The sequence below is a fragment of the Buteo buteo genome, chromosome 9, assembly GCF_964188355.1.
Source record: "Buteo buteo chromosome 9, bButBut1.hap1.1, whole genome shotgun sequence".
NCBI classification, from domain to species: Eukaryota; Metazoa; Chordata; class Aves; order Accipitriformes; family Accipitridae; genus Buteo; species Buteo buteo.
The window spans coordinates 8,461,311-8,481,379 of NC_134179.1; the positions used below are offsets into that span (position 1 = coordinate 8,461,311).

The following is a 20,069-nucleotide window of genomic DNA, read 5'->3' on the forward strand; positions in this document are numbered from 1 at the left end:
CGTGTGCTGGGAAATTTATTTGCCTGCACACAGGAAAGGTTCTTGAGTGCATTGTGGGGGTGTCATGCAAAGCACATAGCAGATGTAAGCAAACAGAGAGTAATACCTCAACTTCCATGGACACATGGTTTACTCTTCTTCCCCCCTGCTCCCCAAGGAGTAGAGCAGGCTGTGACAGGCAGTGGGGGTCTCTGCAGCTTGGGGGGCACTGGCTGGGGCTAGTGAGGAGGCTGTAGCAGAGGAACGTGGGGCCCCTGATGCAGGAAGAGTTACGTGCTCTAGATGAAAGCAACCCAGGAGTAGTTCTCATGGGGGCGTGCATCTTTCTGAGCTGGGACTGTCTCTGAGGGCTTAGCAGTGAATGTGGTTCAGGCCAGGAAGTCGGTGTGTAAGAGCAGTCCGTGTCCGAAGGTCAGGGACGTCCTCTGCCTGCTCCGGTAGCCCCTGAGGTGAGGCTGGCTGATGTCCCACACTGCCTGTGCCACGCTGAAGAAGGCTACTTGCTGCAAGTAGGAGGTACTTGTAGGCCAGGAGGGATGAACCCTGCAGTTACCAGGCTTGTCTGTTGAACTGAGGGTTGGTAGCAGCCTTCCAGAACATGCAATGTGCTCAGGTACTGTGGAGCTGCATCCCAGTCATCTCTAATGCCCATGCAGAGCTCCAAGAGGAAGAATCCCAGCGCGAGCCTAAGAGACTCTGCCAAGGCAAACAGATCCTGCAAGGAGGGCTGCTGCAGCATTGCTCAGCTGTGTGCACGTCCTCCGGCCCAGAAGCCTGCGTGCTCTGCCCTAACTGCCTCTTCCCTGAAACTCTCTGCCTCAGCCTGCGGGGCTATTCAGAAAGCTGGGTTGGGTCTGGAGCAGGAGAGCCTCACCCTGCTATCCCGGCAAGCCTGTGGCACGTTGCATCATCCTGCTGGGCTGGAAGCTGCCACTGAATTGGACATTCCTTCACTCAGGGCCTTGGAGCGGGAGCCGGAACTGTCCCTCAGGCCCCTGGGAGAGACAGGGATACCGCTTAGCTGATGAGTGCCTGCACTTCCCAGCTTTGCCCTTGCCCTGCAACCCACTGCCTCCTTCTCCTCATCTGCCTCAACCTTCTTAGTCCTCCCCTGCCCCATCCCAGCTTTCTCTTTATAGGCTTGCATCAGGACCATTTTCTGTCTGCTCAGTTGTCTCCTGCCTGTTTTGCAGAGCAGAGGAAACTTACTCAGCAGCAGAAGGGCTCCCTGAAACCAGTAGGGCCCCAGATTTCTGTTCATAGTCACAAAGTTGTCTGAGCTCTGGGAACACCTGCAAAATAGCTCTAAGGGTCCTTCCGCTCACCAAAGGGCCTGGCTGGCATGGGGCACCCCATTCTCGTCATGGCCTCAGAAACGAGGGCTCTCATGTCCGTGCCTGTGCCTTGGAGCGCTGGCAAGCCTGCCAGGCCTGGGTGGGAGTTTGCCGCTTCTCCGCACGCAGCTAACTGCGGAGCAGGATCCTTTGCTTGAAGAGGCCAGGGCTAATTCCCAGCACGAGCAGCTCAGGGTTGTGCCCTGCCGCAGGTTTTGTCTGGCCCTGCAACCAAGCAGCAACCCCAGCACCCCGGTCCTGGGCAGTGCCCCTGGCAGCTGTGCCCGTGCAAGGGGCACCGTGCTCACTCCCTGCCCTCTTCTCTTGCAGGTTTCTGACCGAAGGGCCTGGGAGCTCCCTCCACTGGCGCTGTGGGAAGCTTTAGCCAATCCAATGCACCCTGACAACAAACTGCCCAGCCATGGCAAGGCAGGCAGCAGCGGTGCCCCGGCCCAGCACCACAACGTGAGCCAAGCACCCACCTGCAACCTGGGCTCTAAGGGTGTGGGGGCGGGCAGCCATGGCAGCAAGGCCACTCAGATCTCCCCTGGCAACTCTGGACTGAAAAACAGCCAGAACACTGTCCCAAACTTCAGCTCCTTGAAGGGCAAGGTGAAACGGGAACGAAGCATCTCGGTGGACTCCGGAGAACAGCGAGAAGCCAGCACCCCTTCACAGGACGCAGAATCAAAAGGTAATACTCTCCTAAACCTTGCCTCAGCACGTCCTCCTCACAGTTGCTCCAAGCGTCCTGGCAGGACCTGGGATGGGAGCAGCTGTGAGCATCTTGGGTTTCTGTGCTGCGGCTTCTGTCTGGGCTTGTCCTGGCTGCCTGTGCGTCTTTGCATCACTGCTTGTCACATCCGTGGTTTTGAGACCGGAGTGGATGAGCATTGTCTTTGCATTTCATCCCCTAACCTGTGTGCTGCACTGAGAATCTGGGACTCTGGTTTCCACAGGCTAGTGAGGCCAGCTAAGCAAGAGCATGGCTCACTGAAACTGCACCAAACAGCTCTGCTTTGCAACGTGCAGACTTTAAACTTGGGACCGAGTTGAGTTGTTTTCCGTCTCCTTGCTGTTGGCAAAGAGCTGCCTTTGTGGTGTTCTTGCAGCTGCCCGACGACTCAGTCGTGGTTAGCAAGGAGGTGCTGCGAGGCTTGCTGTCTGAACAGTTCTGTGGTTTCGTCAGCAATGGATGACTCTTGTGTTACAGCACGTGGCTTCTGGAAAAGGGCTGAGTCAGTGCTTCCAAACCCTCTGGCTTCCCTGTCCTCACCAGCCTTCCCTGTAGCCTCTTGCGTTCCACTGAGCTCCATGTTCAATGGCTGCATGGGATGCTTGAGCATCTTGCAGGGGGTTGTCGAAGGAGAAATCCCAGCGGTGCCCTTGGTTCCAACCAAGACTCACACCTGGTCCCCAAACGCAGAGACACTGTTCTGGCTCGTGCCCCTAAGCATTTAGTTTCACAGCCAAAGCTTTGTTGCCAGACTGGCTTAGGCCAGAGCCGTGCCTGGGAAGAATGGGTAGAACATACCTGAACAGACCTCCTGTCCCCAGGAAAGCTTTCTCCCCATTGTCTTGGGGGCTTACTGTATGCCACTGATCATAAGCATTTGTAGTTTTATCCCAGTACTGTCTTGTAGCCCAGACTTCAGCAGCAAAATTATTAAAACAGCTTCATCAGGAATGCCCAAATTTCCTATGTTCCTGCTGCAGTGCACTGATAGATCTTGTGAATGTGGCCTGGAAACTACTAGATGGTGTAAAAAAGGGAGGCCAGACAGCGTTATATTAGAGTTAAAGCACAGGACTGGAAGTTACCCACCCTGTGTCTGATTCCTTTCCCTGAGTCCCTGGGTGCCTTTAGGCAAGCCACCTCCTCTCTGAGCTGCATCAGCCCCATCTGAGAAACAGAGGGAGCATCTGAGTTTACAGAGGGCCTAAAGGCCCCTGCCTGATTGATGTCTGCCAGGGGCAGAGGCTCTCTGTCTCTTGTCCTACAAAGGATGCGAACATGCCCTCCCGTTCTATTTTCAGGTTTTAATTGCTAGATCACAGACCCCTTAAATTTAGAGTTAATGTCCAAAGCTCTCCAGTTTGGAACAGCAGTTGGACATGTCCTGTGTTTGCAGACTCCTTTCAGATGGTAAGAAATACATCTCATTCTGAATGGCTAGCTCTCACAGCAGAGTCTCACCAGGTCTGGCTGCAAAGTCAAGGAGCCCAGACTGAGCAGATGCTTTAGGATCTTTACCAGGGCTGGGCAGATGTCGGTGTAAGGCTTCTTGCCCAGTGCATCCTGGCTGGGTTGGCAGTGCCAGCGTGCAGCACGTAGCTGAGCACAGCCCCAGTGTTCCCAGCCCCTGCCAGGTCTCCTCAGCTCTTCTGATGGCTCTGTCCCTTTGCAGGTGAGGTGGCTCCTCGTAGCAAGCGACGGTGCGTGCTGGAAAGGAAGCAGCCATACAGTGGGGACGAATGGTGCTCTGGGCCAGACAGCGAGGAAGACGACAAGCCCATCAGCAGTGCACACAGTGAGTGTCTACCTCCTTACCAGCTCAGAAGCTTGAATAAAGCCAGGTCCTTCCTGCAGCTCAGCAGGGCAGATGGCACTGGCACCTCTCGCTTCTCCTTTGTGTGCTGACTTAGCTGGGTGTGTGGCGTGGTGGGCCATTGCAGTTGCGGTCATTGTGCTGGGAGAATGTTTGCGACCACGCAGTGAGGCGTGGGACCTACTTTGTGGAGATGCTGCCGAGATGCTGGAGGAGAAGGCGTTGAGGTTGAACGTCCCTGCTGTACATTGCTCTGGCCACACTAGCACCAGAATTACCAGGCAGCCAGACCATGTGACATGCGTTGCCCTTGTTGCAGCAGCTAATTCTGTGCCAGGCCATCCACCTGGCTCTCCGCAGCTGTGCTTTAAAGGCAGCTGAGTCTAAAGAGGCTCTCAGGGTCTTGACAGTGGGTCAGGCAGGACTGAGCTGGCCAAGGTGTGCACCGTTTGGGGCAACAAACTGTAGGTCTCCCGTTTTCCAAAAGCATCAAAACTCTTTGAGTTTTGGCATCTAGAATTCGGTTTCAGGTTGCGACAGGGAGAATATCTGAGAGAAGAGGACAAGGTCCTGTGGGGCCCAAGGGCTGCAGCTGATGGAGACCATGGAAGTGTATAAAACCAAGTAGAGGGCGGCCTTTGTACCTGCCAGTGCACTGTAGCCATCCTCTCCAGGACGTTCCCTTGTGCTCCTCTGCAACCTCCACAACCGTGGTGGGAAGGGATAGTGTGGCCTCCCTGTTGCGGCCCGGGCCAAGATCTGCCTAATTAGAGCAGGTCAGGGTGGGGCTGTCCAGGGGCAAGGGCTGGCAAGCGAGGCAGGACGTCGTCGTCGTGTGACGCCAGATTGCCAGTGATGTCTCTTCTCTTTAAATGCTGCTGTGCCGGGGTTGGGCTGCTGGGGCTGGTGTTCAGCGGGTCTGCCGGGAGGAGAGCAGGTGAGCAGGTGAGCCTGCCTTGGGGGATGCAGCGTGGGGGGCTGCGTGTCTGTGCGTGCGTGGCGTGGGTGTGCAGGTGAGGAGCTAGGCAAGAGAAGGGCACCGCATGCTCCTGGTAGTGGCAATGCTTACTAACGTTAATTAGGAATATTATTTCGTAACGGCTGACGAGTAACAGGCCCCGCTCCCCTGGACGGCATCCCCCCTTCCCCCCCGGCTCCCGCGGTGCCCGCCCCGCGGCCGCGGCCCGGGAGAGGCCCCGGTGCTGGGGGACCGGCAGGAGGCGGCCGCGCCGCCCCGGGCCGGTGGCCACCCAGGCGGCGGAGACGGCCGGGCGGGTGCTGCCACCTGCCGGTGGCCCGGGCGGGCGGCGGCTCTTCCCCTGCCCCGGGGCCGAGCCCAGCCCCGCCGCCCCGCCGGTCTCTGCCCCGGCCCCCGGCTCCCTCCCGCCCTCCGGCCCGTTCCTTCCCGTGGCGCAGGCCGCAGCCGCCTCCCGGGGTCTCCCGCCGCCCCGGCTTCAGCAGCTTCTCTCCCGTGCTGCCGCAGATTGTAATGTAGCAGATCCTGCGATGTCCACGGCCTCACAGCTTGGCCCAGGGTCCAACCCGCTGCCGAACCTGAATGAGACCAGCTCCTCCAGCGTGCCTCATGGTGCTGCCCCCGGCTTACGGTCAGATGCTGCAGGAGGCGGAGGCGGCGGAACAGGAAAGCAGCCTTCGCAGTTCGTTTACGTCTTTACAACGCACCTTGCTAACACGTAAGCAGCAAACTCTGTCCGTCCTCCGCTGGTATAGGGCCGGCCTGTCACACCTGCCTGCTGCAGGCTGCACTTGAGTACACGAGAGCTGGACAGACCTGCGTCTCTTAGGTTACACAGAGCGGGTCCCCCCCCCCGAGGTTCAGGAAGTTTGCTGGCAGCTACTGCTGGTGGGCAAACTTGGTCTGAAATGCACGCTTCCTCCCAGCGATGCCCAGCGACGTGTTCTGCGACACACACCGTAGAGTACGTTTGGTCAGCATCCAACGAAAAGATTGACCCAAAGCCGTGTGGAGTGCTGGTCTGATTTGGAAGTTTTTAAGGGGCTGGGTGTCCCGGGGAGTGCCATGTAATGCTTGGTGTTCTCCACTCGATTCCTCCTTTCTGTCCTGCATTGTCTCAGCCACGGACTCTTAGCGAGGCCGTTTAGTTTTAGAGCTCTGCTGTAGCACAGGTTCGGTGCAGCAGATCCCAGAACATCTTGGTGAGCTTAGGGTAACTGGCAGAAGACAGAGCCGAGTGCCCATCACAGGACATGGGAAGAGGGAAAATCCAGGGCAAGCGATGATCAGTTGGGGAACCTCACTGGGGCCTGTGCAGGACAGGTGGGAGGACTCTGAGAATATCCTCTCTTCTTGGTGACCTCCAGAGATTTCCCTCTTCCCGCAGAACTGAAGAGAGGAGGTGGCACCTGGGGCCTGGTATGGGTGGGATGGGGCACAATGCCTGTTCTCAAGTGGTTTGTGCTCTCTCCCCAGAGCTGCAGAAGCTGTGCTGCAGGGCCGAGCTGACTCCATTCTGGCCTACCATCAGCAGAACGTCCCACGGGCAAAGCTAGACCAGGTATACCAGCTATGAACCAAATGGTCCTGTTGGCATGTGCTGCGGACTGCTGACCCTTCCCTTCTGACGTGGCCATTCTCCCCCAGCTCCTGGCTCAGCTGTGGAGGAAGGGGTTGTCAGAATGCCCTTCCAGTGGGGTGGGAAGCTGCTTTGCTGTGGAATCTCTTGGGAGTGAGTCCTGGCTGCTGTCAGCTGTGAAAAGTTTGGGATGGGGCACAGCACGTGGTCCTGCAGCCATGTGGGCAGAGTACCTGGCTGTGCGTTTCCAGGGTGTGTAACAGGGCCTGCATCTTCCCCACAAGGAGTGAAGGTGAACTGCCACGGGGCATGTTTTGGGGACAGAGAGGTCTCCTGCAGGGTGCTGGGAAGAATACCTACCTAGGGTTTTTCCTGCTCAGGTTTATTTCCCTTTTCTCTGCCAGGCGCCAGCTCCTAAAGTGCTGGGGGTCGCTGAGCCGCTTCCAATTAACCCTCCTGCTGCCAACACTCCACAGTCCCAGCCACCGGCCCCTCAAGCGAGTCAGCCACAGCCGCAGCCTCCCCCGCCGCAGCCTCCACCCCCACCTCAGACCATCAGTCAAACACCTTTGCCTGCGCCCAGTAGCCTGCCCCAGGAAGGGACAAGTGAAGATGTCCGGAGAGATCTGACTCCCAACTCTTTGGGGAACAACAGCGGCAGCAACCAGCCTGGAAGTAACCACCCAAATACGCCCACCGCATCTGCCAACACCATGCAGCCTGGGCAAGTGGACTCTTCCGCCACGTCCAGCTCCAGCCTCCTCGCGGAGGGCCCGGGCCCAGGGATGCCGGGGAATGGGCAGGCAGGCCTGGGCCCCAGGAACCCCATGAACTCAGAAGGGCTCTCGAAGGAGCAGCTGGAGCACCGAGAGCGCTCTCTGCAGACCCTGCGGGACATTGAGCGTCTGCTGCTGCGCAGTGGGGAGGCTGAGCCCTTCATGAAGTCCAGTCAAAATGCGGGTGAGGGTGGGACTGCCCCTCAGCCGCAGGCTGCCCCTGCCCAGCCCCCCGTGCCCCCCACCAGCATGAAGAAGTATGAAGAGCCTCTGCAGTCCATGATCTCCCAGACCCAGAGTCTTGGTGGGCCCAACCTGGAACACGAGGTGCCCCACCACCCAGGTGCTGACATGGGGCAGCAGATGAACATGATGATGCAGCGGCTGAACCAGGACAGCCTGACACCGGAGCAAGTGGCCTGGAGGAAGTTGCAGGAAGAGTACTATGAGGAAAAGCGACGGAAGGAGGAGCAGATCAGCATCCATGGCCGGCCCATGCAGGAGATCATGATTCCGCAGTCAATGGGGAGCATGATGATGCGTGGGCCCCCACCACCCTACCACAGCAAGCCTGGAGAGCAGTGGCCGCCAGGGATGGGCAGCCAGCTGCGGGGACCCATAGACGTGCAGGACCCTATGCAGCTGCGGGGAGGGCCACCCTTCCCAGGGCCACGGTTCCCTGGGAATCAAATGCAGAGAGTCTCTGGCTTCGGAGGGATGCAGAACATGCCCTTGGATGCTCTTGGGCCCATGAATGCCATGCAGAGGCCAGTCAGGCCTGGCATGGGATGGAGTGACGATATGCCTCCTATGGGAGGCCCTGGGAACTTTCCGCAAGGCACCCTGCCCTACCCGTCAGGGCAAGGGGACCCCGAAAGGTTCATGAATCCCCGTGCCAGGGAGGAGATCCTGCGGCATCAGCTGATGGAGAAACGCCCAGTAGCAATGCAGAGGCCCATGGGGATGTCTGGCAACTCCATGAGCCAGGGCATGGAAATGGAGAGGATGATACAGGCTCACAGGCAGATGGATCCATCCATGTTTGCTGGGCAGATAACGGGGGACAGCCTGAGCAGTGCCCCGATGGGAATGGATTTTGCAGGCACTCGGGGGATGCTGAGCCCCCCTATGAGTCAGTCGGGCCTTCGGGACATGGATGCACCTATGGGCCCTGGCAACCTCAACATGAACATGAATGTCAACATGAACATGAACATGAACCTCAATGTCCAGATGACCCCACAGCAGCAGATGATGATGTCGCAGAAGATGAGGGGCCCTGATATGATGGCCCACCAGGGTGTGAGCCCTGAGGAGCTGGCCAGGGCAAGGGCTCAGAATGGCAATGGCAGTGCAATGCTGGGGGGACCCCAGAAAATGATGATTCCCTCCCAGTTCCCCAACCAAGGACAGCAAGGCTTCTCGAGCGGCCAAGGGCCTTACCCCAACATGCCCCAGGAGATGGGCAGCAGCTCAGACATGTTCAGCCCTGAGCAGGGCACCATGCCCGTTGGGAGCATCAGTGGCACCACCAGGCTCAGCCACATCCCTCTGCCTCCAGCCTCCAATCCCACTCCCACGCAAGGGGGCAACCTGGCCAACATGCACCCAGCACCTTCCCGGGGGCTGGGCCGCCGGCCCTCTGACCTCACCATCAACATCAGCCAGATGAACTCCCCCAGCATGGGTCACCTCAAGTCTCCCACCCTCAGCCAGGTGCACTCGCCACTGGTCACCTCCCCCTCTGCCAACCTCAAGTCCCCACAGACGCCCTCGCAGATGGTCAGCATGCCACCTTCAAACCAGTCTGGACCCCTCAAGTCCCCCCAGGTGATGAGCTCCTCCCTTAACGTCCGGTCTCCAACTGGCTCACCAAGCCGCCTGAAGTCCCCTTCTATGGCTGTTCCTTCCCCCGGCTGGGTGCCATCTCCCAAAGCCACCATGCCGAGCCCAGGAGTCAACCAGAGCAAGCAGACTCTCAGCATGAACTCGTCTGCTTCCATGGGAGGACTGGATCAGGGTATGCCGGGTATCTTGTGTGCGAGTGTGTGCGTGTGCTCGGTTTTGGTGAGTGTGTGGATGGTGTTGCTCTCCAGCCCACGTGCTCTCGCAGGAGTGGGGAGACAGTCGTGCCTGTGTGTGCCCTTACATCTCATGGAGCAAGTCTTTTTTATCCCTGGAATCCAAACAGGGCATTTTCAGGGTGATGGGAGGGCAAACAGAGCAGCTTTTACTTCGGCCCTGGCTCATGCTCTGTGATACAGGCAGCAAAAGATGTGTCTGTGCTGGGCAGTCAGGGGCAGTTTGAATTGGAAGTCCATCACTGTTCTGGAGCAGGGTGTCAGCATGAGCCTCTTCAGGGTCCGGAGGGTGCTGGGCTGCGCCAGCTCTGCGTTTTGCAGCCTCCTCTGGTTGCTGCTGTCGGAAGGAGGGGATGGGGCTGCTGTCTGACGGGAGCAAGCCACAGTGCGTGGGCAGTACTAAGCTGGTCTCTCTCTTGCTTGCAGGTTCTCTCCCTTCTGGGCCTCGGAGCAGCTCTTCTGCACCAGCCAGTAACACCTCTAGCACCATGAATCCCAACATGCCTTTTACTTCCTCTCCAGATCCATCCCCCTCCCAGAACCCCCTCTCGCTGATGATGTCCCAGATGTCCAAGTATGCCATGCCCAGCTCCACACCGCTTTACCACAATGCCATCAAAACCATTGCCACCTCTGATGATGAGCTGCTGCCAGACAGGCCTATGCTCCCACCTGGAAGCATGTCAGGTACATATTTCTGGGGCTGGGCTTGCGAAGGGTCAGACCATCTGGTGGCTGCCAGCAGGCCTGAGGCACTAGGTGGAGGAGGCATTAGAAACTGTTCTCCCACCAGCTGCCATGTCAAATAGCTTAAATTTGCCCTGGTTTGTAACAGTCTGCTCACTGTGCCACCCTGTGCCCAGGCTGTCTGTCAGCTTTTGGCTTGGGTGTGCTGTCTGGAAAGACCTGAGCCAGTCTGGCATTTGAGGCAGCCTTCTTCCACGAGCTCTGCGAGTTTTTGGAACTACCTTTACCCTGCGTGGCATGGATTTTCATGGCTCCTGGAGTTGTCTCAGGCCCAGGACTTGCAGGCAGAGGTCTGCTGCTTGGACCCCTTGTGTTCTTGTGCAGCGGGACAGGGACGCTCTGAACAGGGTTTGGGAGTCTGGTATTTTTAGTGGAGCCCAGGTGCCTGCACAGGCAAGGCTATGTCGTAGCATAGTTCTGATTTCAGCAGGCGACAGCTAGATACGCTCCACTAGCCAGTGGCACTAGTGGGGACAGCTAGGCAAATGAGTGTTTTTTGTCACTTGATGACCAGCCCGAAGGGGAATTCCAGCACGCAGTGCCACTTGATCTAGGGGTTTAAAGCTGTCTGGTAAATATTTCTGGCAGTTTTCAAAATGAAAAAATCAATTTTTTGACTCTTTCACTGCTGAGTAGTCACTTAGGTTGACCACAGGCATGCAAATGCATTGGCTCCCTCCTAACCTGAACCCCTCCACAGGCACTGATAGCTCTGCTGTACTGATGAGCACAGTCGTCCCTCCCTCCCCGGACAGCACCTGTGTCATGTCAGGCTGTCAACTCGTTTGCTTTTTTTCTCCTCGCCGCCCAAGGTCGTGTGGTCACAGGAGCTCACCGGGTGGCTAACCCTGCAGGCAGGCAGTGGTGAAAGGTCACTCCTCAGTGCCTTCCAGGCAGCTGAGCACTCTGCTGAGATCACGGTGTAGGGCTGTCCCAACACGCAGAGCCAGCCGGAACTCTAAAATCAGTGGGGTGTAAGGAACTACAAATCCGGCGTGGGACAGAATGAAGCTGGAATGGTTCTCTGCTGCTTGTGGGCTTGGGGAGCTGGAGTCTGGGGCACTTTTTCCTGACGTTGGTGCTCTACAAGCCCATCTTGTGGCTGCTTACTGAGCAGCACGCTCAGGGCTTTCTGAGCAGGAGTGCTTGGCAGGCTTCCAGGGTGTGGATTTTGCAGCCCCGAGAGGTCTGTGGGCAGAATTAACTCTTCTCTTGTTTTCCTCTCCATAGGCGTGACAGGGAACCAGCCGAATCAACTGCACTTGAACTCTGTGGGACCTGGGTCTTCTCAGAGCCCCATGGGAATGAACCTGCCCGGTCAGCAACCCCTCTCCCACGAACCACCCCCCACCTCCATGATGTCCTCCCCGAACCCTCTGGGCTCCAACATTCCTATGCACCCGAGTGCGCCAGGGGCGGGTGTGCCCCCCCAGAACCCCATGATGCTGCCCCCGGGGCCCCAGGACTCGTTGAACCAGCAGTGTGGCCCCGTGCCCAACAGTTCGCAGATGATTCCTTCCAACCAGCTCGTGTTCCCCCGCATGCAGCAGCCCCACAACGCCATGCCGTCTCCTGCCGGAGGCATGCCCATGGCCCCCGGTGGGGGAGGTGGCCCTGGGATGCAGCAGCATTACCCACCGGGGATGCCCTTGCCACCTGAGGACCTTCCCTCCCAGCAGCCCGGCCAGATACCCCCTCAGCAGCACATGATGGGCAAGAACATCCCACCTCGGATTGGCGAGCCCTACCCACCCGTGCTTCCTGGGGTGGCGTCGGTGCTGAACGACCCCGAGCTCAGCGAGGTCATCCGCCCCACGCCCACGGGCATCCCCGAGTTTGACCTGTCCAGGATCATCCCGTCGGAGAAGCCAAGCAGCACCTTGCAGTATTTCCCCAAGAGTGACAGCCAAGCGCCCAAATCGCAGCCTTCCAACCTCCACCTCATGAACCTGCAGAACATGATGGCTGACCAGCCCCCGGTGCGGCCAGGTATGAATGCCCCCAGCCTCCCCGGGCAGCAGGGCGTGCAGAGGGGACTCAGCATGCCCATGTGCCATCCCGGACAAGTGCCCATGCTGGGCAGGACAGGCATACCGCCCCAGCAAGGCATGATGGGCAACAGCATGCACCAGGGCATGATGTCTCCACAGCAGAGCCTGATGGCCCAGCAGAATTTCATGCTGATGCAGGCCAAGCAGAGGAGCATGTCTGTGTCGGGGGAGATGTATGCCCAGACAGGACACATGATGTCACCTCAGGGCTCTCTCATGGGGCCCCCGCCTCAGCAGAACCTCATGGTCACGCACCAGATGAGGCAGAGGAGTGTCTCCCTGGACAGCCAGATGAGTTACATCCCCGGGCCTGGGAACATGGCGAACCTGCCTTTCTAACCCCGGCTGGTGCTCAGGGGTGGGGAGGGGACGGGGCTGCCTGTACAAACATTTTTAAACCTTTCTTCGGGGGAGGGTTGGGGGCCAACGCCGGTGGAGGACACCACGGGGGATGCTTTTCATATCGGATTCGCCTCTACACAGAAAACCAGATGTGCAGTAAACTTGATGTGAATTGGGTTTCTTTTTTCTTTCTTTTTTGGGGGAAGGGGAGGGTGGAGGGGCTGGGAGTGGGGCTGTTACTTTGAACCCTGCGTGGTGACCAGGGACATCCAGACCCTGCGGCAGTTTGTAAAGTTTTCATTTATGGTTTTCCTCCGTCAAGTGTTTTTCTTTCCCTTTTTTTTCCTCTCTTTTCCTTTTTCTTTTTTTTTTTTTTCTTTTTCTTTTTAAGCAACCAAAATGTGCAAGAGGGTTTTTGGAACTAGCTGTAAATAGGTCGCTGGGAAAGGCAAAACTTGTGCTGGTTTTTAATTGTTCTGTATTTCTGTGTTTTAATAGAAGCCTCAAAACATGTTTTAAAAAAACAGAAACAAAAAACATGCTAAAGGCAACAGTGTACAAGGATTGAAAACTCTCCTTGGGGGAGGCAGGAGGATCCCCCAGGGTGCACAGGGCATTGAGAGATCCCATTGTAGAGTGACTCTGTGTCAAACCTGTGTTGTTCACGCGTCTGAACGGTTTGCATGTGCGGGGTGTATAGTTTCACGCAGATCTTAGGCCCCTGTGGAGGCTGTGCCGAGTACACGAACACAACCAACAACTGAGGACCGTCGGGGAGGTCAGAGCTGTGGCCCCAGTGAAACGCTGCCGGAGCAGTCCTCGTCCGGCAGGGCAGGGGCCACAGCTTCACAGGATACAGCTGTCGCTGCTTGGTGGTGAAGCTGCCGTGGCTGGGACTGGGAGGATGCCGGCCCTTCGGCTGGAGAAGCGGCGAGGATCTGGGCTTTGCAGATGATAACATGCTGGACCAGCATGTCTCGACCAGCCGTGTCACCTCTAGTCCCTTCCCTTCACGCTGTGTCCCCTGTGGGCAGGGTAGTGCAGTGTGGAGGGGTAGATGGGCTCCGAGAAGAGCGAGGCGATGCATTCCTGTGCTTCCAGGAGAGGCTACCTGGGAACCCTGCTCTTTTGCAGCCTTCCTATACCAGTCTTTTACCCATCCATCGCCCTCTGCAACTGTGCCGCACCCCCTCTATCTCTGCCGTTGAACACTCTCCCAGGTCTTCCTCACGCTTGTTGGTCCTCCTTCTCCAGAGTTTCACAGGCAGCCTTTGCTCCATCTAGCCCTGAGCTACTGGCAGCAGCCCTGCCCTACTGCACAATAGAGGTCCAGCCGCTGAAGAGGACCTGTCCCTGCGTGCGATACTCCACCTCGGTATAAGAGTTGTATTGTACGGTGTCAGCGGTGCGGCTATCCTGTGCTTCAGACAGAAGAGGCTGAGGTTGCGTTGCAGCCCCTCATTCCTAGGCTGGCGGAAGCATGCAGTTCGAACATCTCGGGCTTTTCTGGATGCGCTCACCCTCCCCATCCTCCACTCCGTAAGGTCTTCCTGCACGCGGTGCTGATGGGTCTTTCCTGTGTTTGTTCACAGAGGGGACTGTGGGGTGACGCGCATGCACTTCCGCACGCACCGCAGTTCCTCTGGACCTCCGCGGGGACCGCATTCCAGCATGGTGTACCCTATGGGTATCCAACGGTGAACTCGGGGCACGCGATTGCCGGAGGAACACCAGTTGGAGGATTATCTCTGCAGAGCCAGACTTAGCATACTACCTCTCTTCTAACAGAGCTCACCTTTCCCTACTTGCTACTGCAGGGAGGAGAGGGCTTTCGGAAAGGGAGATTGTCAAGTAGTGAGCAAACAGCAACACTTTTTATCACGTTGCAAGCTCTTTGGAAAGGCCGGCGGGTGCTGAAATGTCAGCCCAGCGGCTGCCTTGATCCAATCTGTGAGAAGGTGGAGCCACAAAGTCCAGTTAGGAATACCTTGAAGCTTTGGGTTGTTTTGTAGTGAGCAGTACTGGGCAGGAAGCACGGGTCTGGATTCAAGGAAGGATTTCACTCTGGTCTCCTGCTTTGTGTGGTTTTGTTGCATACAATGTGAGCGAGCAGCATTTTCGGAGATGGCAAAACAGGACTGATCCTGGGAAGTGTTCATCCCTGCCTTGGCAGTTGGAGCAGAGGAATAATCTTCAGCCCAGGCTAACAAAGAGTGCTTTGGATCTGACAAGTTAGCTGGTTGGATTCTCCATCCTTTCAGAGTGTGCGTTTCACGTGGGAGGATGTGGCTTGAACAGATGTAGCTCTTTCTAAGCTTGACTTGCCTGAAAGGCTGTGGCTTCTCTTGGCTGCACTTCGGGGTGTTGGCTGCTGGTAGTTTCTTGTAAACATCCAAATACCAATGCCAGCCCCAAACCTTGCTCATCACCCACCAGCTAGTCTCGGTTAATTTGAAGCCATAATATTTTCTATACGGAAGTTTTTTTGTTTGTCTGTAGACAGCTGTTGTTTTAGCCCAGTTGAGACCTTCATGTGTCCGTACCTTCCCTGTTATTCCTTTTGCCCAGCCCGACTGAGGGCTTGCCTGGGGCTTGCGGTCCTCGCTCTGTCGGCAGCACGTCTGTCCCTGTGTCATCTGGAGCCCGCTGGCTGCGGCGCACCACAGTGCAGTGCTGGGGAAGTTGGCGCTCCCCACTCGCAGGGACAGGGCAGCACAATGCTATTTCTGACTGGTGGCAGGAGGAACACCTGTCCTTTGGTGACAAATAAGTAAGAAGTAAAGCCTTTTGACTCAGCAGCTCTGGATACAAAAGGGAAATCCTGATCCTAGGTCAGAGCTAGGGACTTTGGAGCAACAGTCGGCGCTCTTCCGCAAAATCCCACCTCCCTGGAGCCAGCCCTACCCCTACCGCTGCGATGCCTGACCAACGGGGAGAAGTAGTGCTGCCTAACACCCCTCTGCCCCGGGCGCCGCTCCCAACCGTGTCTGCGAACAGCAATATGGCAGGAGCTTCTCTGGAAGCTCAATAACAGCCAGTCCTTGTTAGACCTGGGCAGGGTTTGCCATCAGCCAGTTGCCCACTGCCGTGAGCTGTGTCTAGTCTCGTGTCTTGTAGTTTATTGCTCGGCTTCTCAGCTTGAGTTCTGTGTACTGACTCCACCTAATCACAGTAAAAGGTTTGCCCATGTTTTAGCCATGACTTTGCCATGTTTTTCCAGCTCCAAAAAAGCGAACGCTGGGAAACCGCATCTTTCAGTATGTCAGATAATCACACACCCGGAATTAGCTTTCACGTTGAGGTAATGGTGACTGACCTGTTCTCTGTCATCCCATGGAGAAACTTCCCCAGTCATTTTGTACCATTATATAAATATATATATAAATATAAATATATAAATACAATATGTGAAGACATCTTATTGGTTTTTATTTGAAACAATTTTTAGGCTTGTTTTTGGGTATCTGTGCTGCCTGTAATGTATTGACCTGTTTTATAGGTGCCTTTTTATTAAAAAGACAAATTTCAAAACCTGACCCTGTACCTGTCTTCAGTGGGCTGCATGATTTTCTGTAGGGCTGCAAGCATGTGTGCTCAGCCCAGCCTCCGGGGGCTCAGCCAGCATCACCCGTGGCAGGCTGGGGCTGATCCGAGGGGCTCAGCTGGCCCTGCTATAAATGCCTTATGTCAGGTGGGGACTCCGAGAGGAGAGGAGCTCTTCTGGTTTGTGGGAGTCATCTGTGCCTAAGGTATGCTGAGACATGGCTGCAGTTGGAGATTTCTTCCTGTGAAATTTGGGCAGCCCCCTCTCGTAGTGGGGTCAGCTGTTTAGTGCCTGCCACGGTCTGTGCGAGGTGGATGATTTGGCCCTCCTTGTCCGCTTGCGTGCTGGCTCCCTGGGATCGAATGAGACCCAACCACGCAGCTCGGAGCGGTTCTTTACCTTATCGTGGATTTTGCTGCCTTAGTCCAGGCCGTGCTGGCTGTTCTCTCCCATCCTCTGCCGTGCCAGCCCATCCTTTAGCTCCTGTGGCTTGAAACGTATCATCTTTTTTAGCCGCTGCAAACAAGTAACAGTCATGAGGTGAACAGCCTCATTTTCCCCTCCTGCTTGCGGTGGGTCCCCTGCCTCCATGGCGGTTCCTGAGCACATCTGCTCCCAGCCACTCGTGCCTGGCAGGAGAGCTGCAGGCCCCCTGGGCAGGGCGAGGTGAGGGAGAGGGTCCCGCCGCCTCAGCTGCACGTGCGGCTTCCAGTGCTGCAGGTCCCATCTCCTGCGACTTTGAAGCAGTCGCTGCATGTCTCCGTCTGAAGTGAAGCTCCTGCCCTTCGCGAGATGGCTGCGAGCTCCTTGGTGGAGCTGGGACCACCTGCGCTTGGTGCAGACCTGCGTGCGCCCCTGCCACGAGGCTGCGCCCTGCCCGCAGCGGGCAGGGATTGCGACCTGCTGCTTATGGGCGGTGGGAGCTGGGCCGGGACCAGGGAACTGCCTTTGCAGTACGTGGGACAGGACAATCCTCCCAGGTAGGTGGAGGAGCATGCACAGGGCTGATGGGGGGGCCAGGCAGGGCCACCCTGGATGCCTCAAGTCCCTGGGCAGACTGCAGAGCGGAGAGGTGACCTAGAGCAGGGACTTGCCCGGAGCCCCATGGTTCCCTGTTCTTCTGGGCATCTTGTGGCCTAGCAAAGCTCACGTGTGCCATAGCTGCTGCATGGTTGTGGGGAGGCAGAGCCAATGCAGAGCACTCTGTGATGGCAGCAAGGCGAGAGGCCGGTTCTGGGGGCTCAGAGAAAGAAAGGGGTTGTGCTGCTGTCTGTGCGCAGAGCCGGGGTGGTGCACGTGGCATGCTGCCCAGGACCCAAGTTCACAGGCCTCAGTGGCCGTGGTGTCATATGTCCAGAGCCACCTGCGCTCAAAATAAGAAAGATGCAGCAGGCAGCAGTGCAGACCCTGAAGTGCTTGAGCATCTGTTTGGTTCTGGGAGATCGGGGTGAGGAAGTAGGTCATCTTCTTGATAGGGAAAATGAAACCCCGTGCGTGAGTCACAGCGGGGCAGGGGGTGCTAGAGCTGCTAGGAGGGGTGCGAGGGCGTAGGGAGAGCCCCTTCTCTGCAGCACTCCCAGGCACGCGTTCATTCATGCGTTCGCTGGCTTGCGCTTGTCGGTGCACGCTCCGCTGCCTGCCACGGCCCTGTGATCGCTGCATGTGTGTGGCAGGATGCTCTGCTGAAAAAGCCCAGCGCTGTCTCCTGGGAGACTCAGTCGCCCCGTAGGAAATGCAGAGCAGCATGCCGTGGTGGGGGCCTTTGTGTCCCCTTCTTTGGGATTGCCTTCGGGTTGGGGACCAGGGCTTTCTCTGGGGTGTCTGCTCCAGCCTTGTTTGCAGAGCACAGCCCACGGCCAGGGGCGCAGAGCGTGCGCTGTGGGGGGTGGTGACGTGGCCTGCCTACACGCCGCCTCCCCGCTCCCTGCAGGAGCGAACTTGGAGCTCCCCTCGGCTCAGACCCCCTTCCTGGCAGCGTGGGGGGGGGCGGGCAGAGCCCGTGGGCTGAGCAGAGTTCCCCAGGGACCCTGAAGGTCTGCCTGAGGGCTGCAGTGTCCAGGGGTAGCTCTAGCAGCGTGAGCGCTTAGCAGGGAAGCCTGCTCTAGGCCAAGGCATGTGACAGCCATGCAAACCTCAGGGAGATGGGGAGGATTTTACAGGGTGGAAAGCCCAGCTTCCTCTGCGGTGAAGGAGAGTTCCTCTTGCTTTCTTCTCGTCACCATTCAGCAGGCTGGCTGCAGGCAGCTGCAGGAGGAGCAATGTCTGCTCTCTGGGGAAGGGTCTGCCAGCTCTGAGCCAAGACTTCCCCAGGCTGGCTGAGCCGAACGCGGGTGCAAGGGCGGCTTTCCGCTTGGGTTAGCAGCTGCTGTAAAGCTGGGGTAGGAGGTGCTGCAGTCAGTGGAAGAGGCCCTGTAAAGCAGGGAGCTAACGTAGGTCTGGATTGGCTCCGAACGCAGCAGAACCTTTTGAGGCACTGGTGAAGGGAAGTCTGAACAAGGCGCTCTTACGAGCCCTGTGGCCTCCATGTGCAAACAGCAACACTTGTCAGAAGGGTGCCATCAACCCACATAGAGCTCTCTGATACGTTTCCCTTGCAAAAGTGACACGACTGCAGACAACTGCTTACAAGCACTATACACAAGAAGATGGTCTCTTAACTGTTTATTACAGCTCACATCAAAACTTTCTAAAAGTTTACCAACATACCGGTACTAAAAACTATAGTAACTATAGATGCATAATCTGTTCACTCTTATTTTGCATGCAGATTTTCTTTTTACATTGTGAACACTGTAGGAATTTTACACTCTGTTCATTTCTTCAGTAGCATTTTTGTGGGGGAATACAGCTACCATCAGAACCGGGTCTGGGAGGTGTTTACAATGCATCTGCAATGGGTTTGCACACCGGTACAACCGTGGAGATAGCAAGGGCAGGCTTCAGAGAGCTGCTCTTCCTCTACTGCGCATACGTGCTTGGACAACTACGGTCGCCATTACCTGCAGGTTTCAGCTTTGAAGATGCAGCACTGCAGGAAATGGTGGACTGCTTTCTGTATAAAAGCCTTATGCTTGGGGAGTTTTCTCCTCGAGTCACAATTTGAGAACAAGCTATTGAGATCTCTGCCTGAGCTGGACTGATGTAATGTGACCCCTTCAATAATGACTGGTCTTTTTAGCAGGGCCCTTGGGTACGATGAAGTTCAGCTGCAACCGAGCCCTTTGTTAGTGGGTTGAACTTCAGAAGTGACTTTAGCACAAAATTCCTGCTGCAGCGGGAGAACTGATGTTGTTCCGACTTCACTTAAAAAGTGAGGTGAATGGTAGAGTGGATTTTAAAGTGTGCTCGTGATTAAGGTTGTGCTCCTGTGGCAGTTGGTGCGTATGGCTCTCATACAGTTCAGGCCACAGCACTGCTTAGCTGGCGAGGGAGATGCAATGGAGCAACGCTGTGTATGCGCTGCGATGTTATACTATGACAAAACCCACTGGGAAGCAGCGGGCTGCCTGAGTCTGCTAGGGCTGCCCTGTACGCCAGCTTGTGGTGCAATCATTAATGACAGTGAAAGCCGCCACTCTTAGTTTGGGCCAAATTGTTATCAAGCGGCCCTGATCCGAGCAGTTGCTGGATACTCGTGGTTCAGAGCAAGATCAGCGCCCAGGTTTGTTCTGTGTGAAAACTAGATGTGCTAAACCTCTGAAAGACCCATAGGTGCAGGTGGAGCAACAATATCAGAAAGAACAGTGCGAAGCAAAACGCTATGGTCCCTTTCAGCCCGCTAAAACCAAACAGAAATTATGCAAATGAGCTCTTTTCCTTACTTGGGGGCAGTGGCTCTCCTTGCTCTCAGAACCCACAAATTGCTGTACAGCTAGCTGCAAAAAAAAAAGTTACACCTTCAGCCTCACACAGCTGCGTGGTTCATCTCCCCCGTGCCCAGTCACTATACAGAAGCCGTCTCTACAGACAGCTTTCTTCCTTAAAGGAAAGCTTTTGCATAGTTAGGCATTCAGTTCGGCAGTCACTCGCTGGCACTCTTAACAGCAGTAAAACAAATCAAATGAGCTGGAAAGGATGCGGCTGGTGTCAG

At 56.5% G+C, this 20,069-nt stretch overlaps 1 protein-coding gene across 4 annotated transcripts in view; it reads left to right on the top strand.

Annotated features, from left to right (window-relative positions):
• The window catches only part of BCL9L (BCL9 like), a 50,831-nt gene extending 34,866 nt beyond the window's left edge, over positions 1-15,965 (top strand). For 2 of the 4 annotated variants that reach the window (XM_075035237.1, XM_075035238.1), the window contains exons 2-8: positions 1,665-2,028; positions 3,743-3,865; positions 5,367-5,577; positions 6,336-6,420; positions 6,843-9,234; positions 9,722-9,982; positions 11,273-15,965. In XM_075035237.1, the coding sequence (XP_074891338.1) occupies positions 1,728-2,028; positions 3,743-3,865; positions 5,367-5,577; positions 6,336-6,420; positions 6,843-9,234; positions 9,722-9,982; positions 11,273-12,432 (4,533 nt within the window). In that variant the 5' untranslated portion in view covers positions 1,665-1,727 and the 3' untranslated portion in view covers positions 12,433-15,965. Of the gene's footprint in view, positions 1-1,664; positions 2,029-3,742; positions 3,866-4,805; positions 4,829-5,366; positions 5,578-6,335; positions 6,421-6,842; positions 9,235-9,721; positions 9,983-11,272 lie in introns of those variants that run through there. The other 2 variants (XM_075035239.1, XM_075035241.1) reach the window with 2 other exon arrangements.
• The last annotated feature ends 4,104 nt before the right edge of the window (positions 15,966-20,069 follow it).